The sequence below is a fragment of the Fusarium odoratissimum genome (assembly GCF_000260195.1).
Source record: "Fusarium odoratissimum NRRL 54006 unplaced genomic scaffold supercont1.81, whole genome shotgun sequence".
NCBI lineage: Eukaryota > Fungi > Ascomycota > Sordariomycetes > Hypocreales > Nectriaceae > Fusarium > Fusarium odoratissimum.
The window spans coordinates 29641-43818 of record NW_022158747.1 but is presented as its reverse complement, the minus strand read 5'-3'; the positions used below and the strand labels follow the sequence as shown (position 1 = coordinate 43818).

The following is a 14178-nucleotide window of genomic DNA, read 5'->3' as shown; positions in this document are numbered from 1 at the left end:
CGCGAAGGTGAGGAGGGTGCCAGCTATGTATGAGCCGAGTGTACAAAGTGCGTAGCGTATTTTCGAGGTCATGTTTGCAAGTCGTGTCGAGAATGGTCGGATCCAATTTTGTATCAAACGAAATATAGTAATAGGATAGGGCGAGGTACGCAACATAAATGGTTTAGGTAATATGAGGAGACTCGCGGGACTCCTGGGAAATATAGCATTTGGTTTACAGGCGTCTCCTTAGGTTCACATGCCATATGATTGATGAAGTCACCACTATTTTCAGCCACTTACAGCATCGTTTATGGTATGACAAGATGAATACGATATCTTACCTGCATGCCCCTCCTGGAACGGTAGCAGTAGGGTTAGTTGCTCTTATGGACTCCAATGTGACTCGTATCTGCAGGCTACCTAAAACCATGCTTAAGCCACTGCAATATCTTCTATTGTATGTAAGATGAGTACGAAATCTTAGCAAATAGTGAATCTCAGCTGAGAAAATACTTCTCAATAACACTCGATGGCTTTTTAGGTTTTACAAAACTGGTTCATATTGCATCATAGTGACATCTTAATCTACATCCCCCGACTTGCACGTTCAAGTCATGGAGATTGAGGATGATCCGATGGGATAAACGGCCGGCTATTATATGCCCCTCAATAGATCAATCTACAGTTTAAGCGCCCTTTGTTTCAATAGCTGAAACAGCAAACAGGTTTGCAGTGAAGGTACCGTTAGGATCAGCTTTACCCCTTGCTTTACCCAGTTTCTGGTACTTTTCCGTATTCTCATAATAATATTCTCAAACCTCCTGCTTCCCTAAGTCCCAGTCACCGTAAGAGCCCCAGAGCAAACGTCTATCTTGCTTACTAAATGGGCTCGAGGGACCAACCATAACAGAGTCATTCTTGGCCTGCCACCTTTCGGCATACTCTTTATACTTGTCACCCAGTTCATGAAAACAGTCCAGCGTCTGGACAACTGACGTGTCCCTTCAGCTATAGGAAGTGCCGTTATCTTTGTTTAAATAGAAGTGTGAATTGACGCCTCCATAGCAATGGATCTGCGTTGCAAGCTTGCAATAGGTGTAGACCTCGTACTCCTTATCCCCTGGGTTATTATCGACTAACTGGTGCGGGTTATAGATTAAGTCGATGCGATCAATGACCGAGTCGACCTAGCCGTCCTTTTCGAGAGACTTCGACTTGGTAGAGTAGGTGCGCTTGACATAAGGGAGATCAAACTCTCGCCGCCTGGGGAGAATCCATCTTCCAGTCATTCGAGACATGTCCTCTTCGAACTCGTCGATGAGGAGAGTCTCATTTTCGAAGAAACTCTTGAGGGCCCGGAACTTGTTGAACCATTGATCAACACTCTCGTCATACTTGTCCTTCTTGGTGGTAGGGCACCATTACGCATTAACTATGATGACGGCGGGGAAGCGACCATTGAGCCACTCAAGAAATTCATCCGCAAGGGCGTTCTTGATCTTGTTTTGAATGTGTTCCCAAAAACTAGCATTATTCAATAAGGGAAATAGCATCGCGATGGGAAAGTCGTTGCTGAGGACGTTAACAGTGAGGTCAAAGCCTCGGGGGACCTTGGCATTGTCGGCCATTTGTGCGACGGCGGTAAGCATTTGGGGGAGTAGATCCAGAATCCTTTGATGCCATGTGGTCCCTTGAATCTGTTTAGGCCGGCAATAGTCCCCATGTAGCTCTTGGCTTGATACACCTCGACGGTATAGTGTGAGATGATGCCAAAATTACCTGGACTGCCCCCGAGTATGGCATAGAAAAACTCGAAGTTGTTCTCTTTAGAAATGTCTCGAATGGCACCGTTGTGACAGACTATACGAATGGTTCTGATGTGGTCGCCAAAAAGGCCAAAGCCACGGCCAAGCTGGCCATAACCACCAGTTTGACCATGCCCACCCACACATACGTAAGCGCAATCTCCGTGGGGGACAAACAGTTGGTTGTGCTTGAGATATGTGTTGAGTTCTTTGAGTTGATTACTGACGTCAACGTACACCAGGGCTCTATCTTTGTCAATGGGACCATGGGGATTCAGAACCATCAAGTCCTTGTACGTGTTGCTAAGGTCCATCTGAATGTTCTTGCCACTGGTAGACGACGCACCACTGTACTGATGACCGCCACTCTTAACAGCAACAGCGACTTTGTTCTCTCTGGCCCAAATCACAGCCTTGATGACGTCTTCGTCTCCTTTCGGCTGAACGATGAGATCTGGGTACATATTGTGATCAACCTGATAAGTTGAGGTTGCATATTGCTGGTTGAAGTAGGCGTAGTCCTTTTTCTCAGCTTGAGTGCCATCGCGGGAGTATTGCATCCCCTCAAAACCCGGAATTTGGACTTTGATTGCTCTCTGAAAGACGCCAAATGCGCAATTGGCAGAAGCCTTGGTTAAAATGTTTAGTGGACAGGCTTAAGGTCCGAGTGGCATCCAATTTTATACTTTTCAGGACTGCCTAAAGACATGAGCTAGTGTCGAGGCGCCCAGTCTCCACGGTGATTCCGACTGACATCTGTAATCTCAAGTGTAACATTGATTTGGTGTACACTCCTCGAGCTTGAGACCTATAGCAGAGTCAGAGTACAGCTCCACCGTTATCTCAGCCAGCCTCGTTATCCCAATCTCCATCCAAGGTAAGCCGTGTCTGACGGTGTTGGTGATCATTAGACATATTTAAGGTAATAAACTATATTCCCGTATCTTATGCTTTTACTAAACTGGTTTGCCATAACATGGAGATTTCCAGGGTATTGAGGTATTGATATAGAAGTAGGTTACGAGCATAGAACCTGTTAAGGGCCTTATTACCCCTCCAACAGTAGGACTACATTAAGCGCCAAGTTCCCTCCTTAATATAACTATAATGCATATGAACCCTGGACACTATTAAGATTCAGAAGTATATAAAAGAAGTTTAGCCAGCCCACCTTTAACCTCTGCATAAAGCTAAACTATAATAAGTCTTCTCGTATTATAATGCCTTGTTATATTAATACTTATAGGGATAGCCTTAAAGATTATAAATTTAATTAAACTACCTTTAAACTTAAGCTTAAACTGCTAGTAAGGTTTTAATAATTTAAAACTATAAATTCTAGCTATTTAGCTAGTAGGTAGGGTATATAACCCTATAAGCAGATATTACTAATATATAATAGCCTAGGAGTAGGAAGTTCTGCTTACTTTAGTTTATATATAACTAATAAGAAAGTTTAATAATTTAATAAGAGGCATTAGGCATCTTATAAATAACCTTCTTTTATATCTTAGGTTAATTTATTTATATAAAATAAGCTTAAATCTTTTAAACTTAATATAAAATAATACTATATACTTTATACTTTAATTTATATAGCTTTAATATGCCTTCTTAAATACTAATTATAATAAGCTTTTACCTTATATAATATATATTACTATTTCTTACTTATAATATACCTTATTAGATAGTAATTTTTATAGCTAATTACAGATTTAACTTTATACCCCTATAAAGTAGGATGAAATAATTAACTCTCTTAAAGTTGATTTTAATATATAAGACTAGGTGCTTTTTAGCAGATTAAGAAGCCTAATAACCTCGGGCACTTCTAGGTTACCCTTGTGTTCTTTCTAAGTATTAGTAAAGTTATCTATATATTCTCTTAGGATATTATAAGCACTTTATTACTAATAGCTAATTTACTATATTATTAAAAGATTATATTTCTAGCATAAATAGGAAATAAAAAGGTTTTATTTTCTTTTTTATTAATTCTTTATAGTTAACCTTAAATAAAGTATTTTAAAATAAAATATCTAAAGTAATAATAGCCTTAATATAATTAATTAGCTAATTAAATATAATATATATTAACTACTATTAAGTATTATTTAACTTACTTTAATTATTTTAATTTACTTTAATATAGTTAATAAGCATATAACCTAGATAAGTATATAACCTACTTTCTTTAACCTTTTTAAATTATAACTTAAAAGCTTAAGTTATAATTTAAAAATACTAGCTTTTACTTATTAAATTCCTTCTTAAATAACTTAAGAACTACCTAATAAGTTCTTATATTATATTTATCCTTATTATATATATTATAATATTAACTACCTAGTTACTTTAATCTTCTTTAATTACTACTTTTTAATAATTTAACTACTACTTACATATTAATATTTATTTAATTAATTACTTATAATACTTCTTATATAATTATAATTTATTTTTTTTATAATTTAATTCTTTTTATCTTATAATATTAACTTAATATCTTATTTATATTTTAAAAATTATAAAGCTTAGCCTTTAATATAGTAATTTTATATATAATTGCCTTTATTATCTTAATAATTAACTTTAAAGCTTTAATAATAAACTTTAGGGAGTTATTATAATACCTTTTAATTTACCTTTTAAAGTATTTAAACTAAGATTAGGCCTTAATTATTATCTTTAGGGTCTTTAAAGCTTATAATATTAATAATTAAGTAGCCTTCTTAGGAGGTATTAGGGTTTATAGGTATATATTAAGCTTTAAGATTATAATTTTTAAGTTAAAAGAAGTTAGCCTAGCTTTTTTAAAATCCTCTTAGATATTACTTTTTATAGAAATAGCTTTAAATATAATATAAAAAGTAAAAAGAAAGTTAATCTTAGAAATATAAGTTATAAAATATTTAATTTAATATTTTATTTTTTAATTATAAGCCTATTTTAATAGCTTAAAGTACTTAATATTAAGAGGCTAAAGTAAATAAGATATATAAGTAGATATATAAAATATAATAATCTTATAATTTTAATAGTATTTCTTTAAATTAATAAAGTAATAGCTTTTATAATTATTAAAAATTAAAAGATAATAAAAATTAGTTAATTAGTTAATTATAAATTAATTAAAATACTTTAATTACTTAATACCTAGCTTATTATTTATTTATTTATTTTAGCTTATTATAATAACTTAATTACCTAAGAGGTTATATTTTTAATATTAATAAATAAGATAATATTAGCTTATATTAATAATAAATAATATAATTAATTAACCTTTTATATTAATTACTTAAATTCTAATAATTAATTCTTAGTTTTTAAGCTATATTAAATTTAGCCTTTTTTATATTTTTAAACCTATAATAGCTATTCTAGCTATTATAAGGCTTACTATATAGCTAATCTAATTAAAGTTTTAAGTATTATTTAATTAAATATTATATTTTATAATTATATTTTATATAAGTTTAAATTAATTATAAATAATAATAAAATCTTTATATTTAGCTTTATAATTATAATTTTAAAATAAATATATTTTTAACTTTAATTATTACTTTATAAAATTATAAGTCTAGTACTTATTAATAGGTAATATATTATAATTAGCTAATAGAGAATTAATTATATTTTTTATAAAGTATAATTATAAGGGAAATTCTTATAAATCTAAATTAAAGATAAATTATATTATTATTTATTCTTTTAGATTAAATAGTTTTTATAACTTTAGGATAAAATTATATTATAATTAAATACTATTTTAGTAGTATTATAAGATATTACTTAATTTTAGATTCTTTTAAATGGCCTAAAGGGCAAGAAGGATTCTAGCTTTATTTAATAATTAAAATATATTTAATAGTTAAGAAGTATCTAATTAGATAGAAATATAATAAGGTAAGGGATTATTAAGTTATATACTTATCTAGGTTATATACCTATTAATTATATTATATTTTATAATAATTAAATCCCTTAAGAAGTTTATTTTCTTTTAAAATTATTTAAGTAAATATTAAAATTAAGCTAATAAAGCTATAAATTTAATATAATAAAGTGATTTTTATATATTAATATATTCTACTTTTTAACTTTAAATATCTTTATTTTAACTTTAAAATATATTAATAGCCTTCTAATATTTAAATTATAACTTAGTATTTTAAAACTTTAATTATTTAAGATTTAACCTTTTTACTACCTTAAATAGCTTACTTTCTAGCTTACTAAAAAATAATTATTAATAATAAATATTTATTCTCTATAAATTATTACTTTTTTCTTTTTTTATTATAATAAGTAAGTAATATCTATTCTTAACTTTTAAATCTTAATTATATACCTTTTAAAGATATTCTTAGATCTACTGCTAGTCTATGTCTATACTCTGAGATTTAGGTGTAAATATGCATTAGGCGCATATACTTTCTGGTTTACTAAGAGCACTATTTAGTAAAATAATAAGAAAGGCATTAATATACTTGAAATCGTATCCTTATAGGGAATGAGGTTAAGTAATCCCTGCTTACATATAACACCCAGTGCCTGTTTAAAAGTAGTCACCTCATTCGCCATATAGGCAAAACGACAAGTCTTGCATATTGCGATCTGGTATCTTAATAAGTATATAAATGGTTCTATAATAATAATAAATATAGCTATTATATTATATTATTATATCTATGAAAAGAACTCTATCCTATACTATTACTTATATTCTATTTAATACTGCTTAATGCGACTCTGCCTTGAACTTACTGTGGTTGTTATATAAGATGCGTTTTACTATTTTTATTAGTTGGCATGTAAGTGGGCTCTACTCTGACCTTTGTAATCGACTCTACCCCCTGTAAAGTGGAACAGATAAACAGACTCTACTAAGGTCAATGAGAGCATTAGTTACTAGGCCGTAGCTCCTAGGATATCTATTTTTTATATACAGAAAACGCGTTTACAACCGTCAAAATCAATTGCAGCATCGAGGGCCATTGTTAGCTGTGATTTGGGGGGAGGCCATGCTGTCCTAACTTTTTGGATCCTACTAAGTGGCTTGCCCACATAGTAAGACTCTATGGTTAATTTAATTTTGTTAAGGACTCAGATTATGTCACTCCTCTCTCACCGTAAAAATTAACATGTGATGGGACATGGGTAGAGCTCCCTCTACTCTACAATGCCCAAGTATGTCTCGAGCTTCACCACCCTGTTGATATGACATCGAGAATTTCTATACTGAGACAAATCTAGCGCTACCAACCTTCGTAATGCGTTAACTCTCCCAATGTGAATAATATATATAGTATTTGGAAACCACTTTCCATTAATCTTAATCATGATACCAAAAGAGCTAAGGAAGCTGTTTAGCCAAGACCCTAAATCAACATTTGTTGGGGAACAAGAACTCCTGATTGAGGGATGGCTTATGACGTTTATTTTAGTTGACAATAATATGTAAAATGTTTATTAGATTCTTATCTATCATGACCGCATAAAGGCGTGGAAGCGTTGAGCAGCTATTCAAACTTGTCCAGTTCCCCAACAAAGCCCCCAGTCCAGGAAAATCGCATAACAACTCCCACTGCCACGGCAGCACCACCAGGTACTTTCCATCTCTCAACCCAATCTCCTCGTCGACCGTTCGTCAAGTCAATTGACTTTATCCCGACTAGAGTAATCTATCTTCCCGATCATGGCTTCCGTCTCGACCTCGACTGTCCCCGGGCAGCACCCAGCATCTCGGCATACCGTCACTGACTTCGAGTCCTCGACCTCCCTTTCTTCGCTCTCTTTGGTGGATGCCAACCAGGCCAAGCCTACACATGACCGTCTCCTTGATACATATGGCAACGAGTTCACGCCCCCCGACTTCACCATTAAGCATATCCGCGATGCCATCCCAAAGCACTGCTTCGAGTGATCCACCTTCAAAGGATACATTTACATCCTCCGCGACATAATCTGCCTTGTCACCACCTTCACCATCTTCTACAACTTCGTGACTCCTGAATACTTTCCCTCCACGCCTGTACGAGCCCTGCTCTGGTGCCTATACACTACGCTCCAGGGTCTCTTTGGAACTGGTCTCTTGGTCATTGCCCACGAATGTGGCCATCAAGCGTTCTCTGAGTTTCGACTTGTCAATGACGCGACCGGCTGGGTACTTCACTCAGCTCTTCTTGTCCCATACTCCAGTTGGCAGATCTCTCATGGCAAACACCATAAGGCCACTGGAAATATGGAGCGTGACATGGTCATTGTTCCTCGCACTCGCGAGCAGCACGCCACCCGCATTGGCCGCATAGCCTACGAGCTCTCTGAACTGACTGAGGAGACCCCCGCTTACACCCTGCTTCGGCTGGTCATGAAGCAGCTTGTCGGTTGGCCCAACTACATCCTCACTAACGTCACTGGTCACAACTACCATGAATGCCAGGGTGAGGGTCGCGGCAAGGGGAAGAAGAAAGGCTTGGGGGGAGGTGTAAACTACTTCGACCCCCGAAGCCCAATATATGAGGCCAAACTACTGTTAGATTGGCGGCTGGGGAAGGATTCCACTTTCCTTTATCACAATATTATTCTTGCATCCAGAAAAGGACAGTGTTGCTAATAATATAAACAATATAGTTTTGCCAATATGGATCCCTTCACAATATTATTGTATTGCCAAGGGGTGCATATTGCATTACCCAATATGAGCATGACTCCTACTGTATTCATTGCTAAGAACCCAATATATTGGCAGTGTGACAGTACACCTAATATATTCCATGTGACCCTATTATTCTACCGCTTCTGCATAAATCTTATTACCCTGAAAATCTCATATCCTAAACCATGACTTCAGGCACTCTAATGCTTTAATTACATCACTCCCAGGTCGATTTCGGCGGTCTGTAATTGTTATCTTTGCACCAGAGAATAGTCTTTCAGGCTCGGTACACATTGCAGGAATTAACAGCATCTCCTAAGAGCTTATGAGACCACAATCCGTAGGCCGCCCCACCCTATTCCTGTCATCGTAGCAGTATGAGCAGGGTACTAGTAGCTTTAATTTCTAACTTTTCACAGCCAAACCACTGTTAAAAAAAACTAGGAATCCCTCTTATCTTTAGGATTTAGACTATTAGTCTAAAAGTCCTAGATTTAAAGGTCAAAGTCCTAGATAAAATCAACTAGAGATATAAACCCGAGAAGAACTCTTATCTTAATAATTAATAACTAAGTTTTATAAAATATACTTTTACCCAGCACTATTATACAATATAAATAACACGCGTTCTCGCGCGGGATTATTAGCTAATTCGATGATAGAGATTGGTCATTATTTAAAAATCGATGCAGGGCTGGTATATACAGCTCCTTTTGTAGCTGCAGCGGTGGTGGCGGGGTTGAGTGGTGAAGATGGTGTCTGGGCTATGCGACCAGGTCTAGGTGAAACACTAATAGTGCCGTTCACGGCTGCCGGACTATTCTATAAGAGGGCTGCATAGGCTCCTCGGTTTAGGTTAGCAGGAGTGTAGATCCCTAGATCAAAGCAATCTGGGGGCAGCAGGCAGGATTATCATAGACAAAGCCATCACTGCGGCTTATGACTATGCAAAGCGCAGATTAGGATATTTGCTGTATACTTATTAAGGATCTAGGTATAGACAGGGCCACTTTCTTAATACTTATATAAGTTTTTTTAGGAGAGCCAAGAAATTCTAGGACTTTAGGGTAGCTGGAAAGAGCACAATAATAATAATTAATAAATTAAAATTGAAATAGCATAGAAAGTCACTTTTAAAATTACATAGGCCTATTTATTTAGTAGAGAAACTTTACTTTAATTATCTTAGACCTAAGCACAGTTAAAGTTAATTCTCAATTAATCTATTACCCTTATAGGGCCTTCCTGATAAAACCACTGTAAAACACCATGTGCTCCAACGGTGTTGATCTGATTCTATTCACTCAAGTTCTCAACAATAGGCCCCTTGTACTCCCGCCTAGCCCAAGTCAAATAGTAAATAACACTAAAGATGAAAACACAGCCGGTTATTAGGACAGCAAAGTTCATGCTAGCTACGTTGGGGTTTGCTGCAGGTGGCCAGAAGCTAAAGAACCAGATGAGAGCCAGATAGAGACAGGCATACGTATTGTTAATGATCCCAAAAACACCAGGAACATGCCATGGGCCCCAGGCCAAAGTTTGGCCTTCACCGGCGCCCGTATCGGCAAGAGCGGGGAAAGCGCTGGGATCTGGAAGCTTGAATCCTTTCCCGACACGGCGATAAAGGAGAAGGCTGGCAGCCATAAGGTAGGAAGAGTAAAGACTCGACACGGCAATTGAAATAATCGCGTTGTAGACGGCTGTAGAGCCAATATTTATGAGGGCAAGAAGGCAGGAGATGATACTAGTAATGCCAATCGCCCAGACGGGGACGCCAGTCCAGGAATTGACCTAGTTTTCCATATCAGCTGGGGAATACAAAGCATAATGCAACAGTACATATTTCGCTCGCTCTGCAAATTTCATAGATGTTCTTACCTGGGATAAAGTAGGCCAAAATGGCAGACCGTGGTCTCTGGCGAAAGACCAGAATACACGGGAAGTGGCGGCAATAGTGCCAATAAGGCAAGAGACACTCATGGTGACAATAAAAGAGGTGATGGCGGCAGTTCCGCCCATAGATCCTGTAGCTTGGTAGATGATCTCGATGGAAGGGTATCCAGTAGCAGAGCTGATGGCCTTGTCGATATCGGTTGCACCGTACAGCATGGCGATAATTATGGCCAAGCCCATGGAGCCATTAATCACGATGCTGGTCATAATAGATCGGGGAACAGCCACAGAAGTGTTCTTGACTTCCTCACACATCTGCACAACATATTAGCTGTTGCCCTGAGTAAAAGGGGACGATGAGGAATGAGCATAATATGGGATAGACCTTACGTGGAAAGAGCAGTCGACACCTAAGCAGCAGATTTAGTCGCTATTCTCTATGAAGAACCAATGAACTGGGGTCGAGCGCTTACCAACGAAAGAATATACGCTCCCCAGAAGCCCTACACACCAAGATAAACCTTGAGTAGACCAACCACCAGTGTTGCGAAATTCGAGGAAGATATGCTCGGCATCCCCGTTAGCGCCAAAGGTAACCAGTGAAATGAGAACGGCAAAGAAGCCAATAATATGCAGAATCAAGATTATGCCCTCTAGCTTAGGGAGCATAGAGCTGACGACGGTGTTGACGAAGATAGCGATAAGGATGAGCAGCCAGGCTATTAATGTCCCCTGCCATGTTTGAGCGGTATATGAAGGTACCATAAACACAATGATACCCTGCAACATAGTACCAGTGAGGTAGCTAGACGCAGCACACGTGCCCTGCCATCCGGCCAGAGTCAACCATCCTGTGATATAGCTCAGAAACTTGGAGCAAGACCGAGGAGCCAACATTGCCACCCAATGGTACTGGCCGCCAGACGTAGGAGCGATGGATACAAGCTCGCAGAGGGTAGAGAAAACGCTAAGATTACCAATCCAAATAAAAGTAAAGCCGTAGATAAGACCACCTGGGCCCCCGTTTGCCAAACCGGGCGCTAAGCTCATGAGTATGCCTTCCCAAGTCACGAGGACGGCACAGCTAAATCCCAAGATTGAGAGATAACTAAAGTTTCGCTGGTAAAGACATTATTAGTTCGAAGTCCAGTCGAAAAATGTGAGATAATACGCTGTGTACATAAAGCAGCAGAAGGGAGTGTATTAGGGCATCTACCTTGAGGACCGATCTCTTTCCTAATCTTGCTAATTGTTCGCGATCTAGGTCGTCGCGATCCAAGCCGGTAGACCTGGAACTACTGACCACCATGGGTGCTACGGTTTTGGCCGCGCTCAAGTTGATGAGCTCGTGGCTTTCGTGTCGGAGGGTCATCTTATATGAAGTGCTGCAGACAAAGATCAATGAAAAATAATACGCGCTAGAGTCATAAGGTTCTACCTATCCAATGGAGCCCAATCGAAGAAATAACTTACGACGAAAGAGTATGAAATAATTAGGGAGTGGTTCACGCAGTAGTTGGCATCGGAGGTGATACTGAAATGTACGCGGAAAAAAATATAAGGAACATAGTAAGCTCTTTTTTATTGGATATCGAGCATAATATATTCGACCGAGTCTTCTGTTGCGGAACAGCCAGGTACGTAATGGCAAATACGTACATAAACTCTACTCCTGTAACGACTTAATTCTTGCATGGTGCTGTCTCATCGTTCTGGCATGAATCAGCTATGGTGGCGTTTACTCAAATGCGTAATTTGCGCCCGTTAGGACCCCCCTAAAGTATGACACGGCAGAGAGTATCAGCCAGTAGTCAAGCCGTGTGGCGGCGGTGGGTATGAACTCTAATACTCGTCCGACACTAATCTCACGGCCCGGCCTACCTGACCCTCACATGAAATGGTCCTAGTAGGGGGGTAAGTATCAGAGTTTATGCCAACCGCCGCTACACGGCTTAACAATATAGGGATGAGATGAGGTAGTTAGATGATGGGACCAGGGGCATCGTGAGGGCATACCACACCAGTAAGGTCAGGAGACTTACAGAAGCTTCCATAACTTAAAAACTTCTTCCCTTGTACAAATCCTCCGTTTATGTTTATATGGGCTGTATTAGTAGTCAATTTAAGTGATATAGAGATTGGAATAAGGATACCTGATTTAGTCGTTAGTGACTACACGTCGCGTGGATCGTGATGCTTCAGTTGCTATAACACAGTGATTATAGCTGTTTGAAATGATGTTATATAAATACGTCTATATGCATAGAAGGATGAACTACCCAGTAAGCTCCGATGTACTGTCCTGCCTCTCAATCTCTACCTGCCAGGTCTGGTGCACAAGTACCGACTGACTCGTATGACTCTGCCCGTCCCAAGGGCGACTTGGCTCCGTTGTTACTGCCGTGGCTGTGGCTGTTGTCCCCTTATCCTCTTTTGCGCCCCAATTATCCGCATCGACCATTTCGTAATTTTGCCTTCGGTATGAAGCGTTTGAGGCTAGAGTAGTGATCCCTCTAAGAGTCCGTGGCGCTGTATCGCCAGTTCGGCTCCTAGAGTCGCTGCCCTTGGTTCGTGTTTGCAATCCATCACCAGCATTCATTTGTCCTGATTCAAGGCTATCCATAAACGGCTTGAGGAAGGGAACGCATGTTACCATAATGCTCATGCATTGTATAACCTGCACAATCACAGTTGGCGCCCACATGTCAAATAAGGGATTGTTAAGCTCTGTAGCTTTGTGAAAGTAGTAGATGTGGCAGATGATGGCTGGAGTAATCCTGGATACCGTCAGCTGCTGTTATTGGTTTCGTTATCAATTGATAAACTCACAGAATGCGACATCCAAATACCCCAATTACTAGGTATTTCTTAAACCTTGAGGTCTGAAGACTCTTGAACATGCTAATCAGGATTCCCGTGATGATAATGTCAGTCATAATGTTGACAATGTCGACCACGATCCAAAAAAATACCTATATCGATTGAAAATAAGGATCATCGCTACTGCGCTGAGGAAGGGGTAGTGTAACTTACACGATTGAAGCATTTGCCGTGAATATAGTCCCACGGCTTTGGTAGACTGCACTCAAACAGAGACGCTACGATTGAACCCAGAGCCCAGAGACTGATGACTCCTTCGGTAATCAGGATCAACCGTTGACGTTCTCGAGATGCCATACTCCGAATCGTTCTTGTCGCCGAGATCTTGGTGAGGAAGAGAACGGTGATGAACAGAATGTTGGATGCGTATTGACCCTGTATTTCACATGGTTTGTTAACTGGCTGGCGATCTAGAATCTGTCGATAAAGGATATTATATACCTTGAGGATAAGAGAAATCTGGTCATTATCAAGACCATCACGTTTGCCAAGACCAGCTGAACCCTCGAATATGACAATAATTGACTGGATAATAGCCAAGACCTAATTCGTCGACGTCAATAATGTGTAACATTATGTTGTGTTCTCCGGGGGAGAAGTGTTCTTACTGTTGATGCAGCGACGAGTCCATCATCCAAACTGAGACTTCCCACTGTCGTCACCCTCGTCACTATTCGTACGGTAGCAGCCAGAATTGAAATAACCATCAGTAATGCCGTCATGGCCCGAACTATCGGTGCCTTGTTCACGGCTGTCGCATGCTCACGAGGCTTAAGCATCTTGTTTGCAGTTTAGATGCTCCTCACGCAGTTCTCATAAGGTAGAACGATATGGGTAAAAGAATGTACGTCAGTGAAGGAAGTTTCGGCACGAATTTAGACGCAAGGCAGAAAACACCAACCACAACACGGGAATAGCAAACAATTCGAAGAAAGCAGAAGATGGAGG

At 38.4% G+C, this 14178-nt stretch overlaps 4 protein-coding genes across 4 annotated transcripts; 1 reads left to right on the top strand and 3 right to left on the bottom strand.

Annotated features, from left to right (window-relative positions):
• Positions 1-1169: 1169 nt before the first annotated feature.
• FOIG_16425 (uncharacterized protein) lies at positions 1170-2347 on the bottom strand (the record flags this gene model as incomplete). The annotated part of the gene is made up of 3 exons (XM_031217870.1): positions 1170-1382; positions 1416-1672; positions 1762-2347. The coding sequence occupies 3 exons, from the start codon at positions 2345-2347 to the stop codon at positions 1170-1172; spliced, it is 1056 nt and encodes a 351-aa protein (XP_031052423.1).
• A 5147-nt stretch (positions 2348-7494) lies between these two features.
• On the top strand, positions 7495-8412 carry FOIG_16424 (omega-6 fatty acid desaturase (delta-12 desaturase); the record flags this gene model as incomplete). The annotated part of the gene is made up of 2 exons (XM_031217869.1): positions 7495-7630; positions 7736-8412. 2 exons carry the CDS (start codon positions 7495-7497, stop codon positions 8410-8412), a joined length of 813 nt encoding a protein of 270 aa, XP_031052422.1.
• Positions 8413-9750: 1338 nt separating this feature from the next.
• FOIG_16423 (uncharacterized protein) lies at positions 9751-11722 on the bottom strand (the record flags this gene model as incomplete). Its single annotated transcript, XM_031217868.1, has 5 exons — positions 9751-10248; positions 10336-10665; positions 10741-10760; positions 10824-11469; positions 11567-11722. The coding sequence occupies 5 exons, from the start codon at positions 11720-11722 to the stop codon at positions 9751-9753; spliced, it is 1650 nt and encodes a 549-aa protein (XP_031052421.1).
• A 903-nt stretch (positions 11723-12625) lies between these two features.
• On the bottom strand, positions 12626-14009 carry FOIG_16422 (uncharacterized protein; the record flags this gene model as incomplete). The annotated part of the gene is made up of 5 exons (XM_031217867.1): positions 12626-13127; positions 13180-13322; positions 13384-13605; positions 13672-13773; positions 13839-14009. The coding sequence occupies 5 exons, from the start codon at positions 14007-14009 to the stop codon at positions 12626-12628; spliced, it is 1140 nt and encodes a 379-aa protein (XP_031052420.1).
• Positions 14010-14178: the final 169 nt, after the last annotated feature.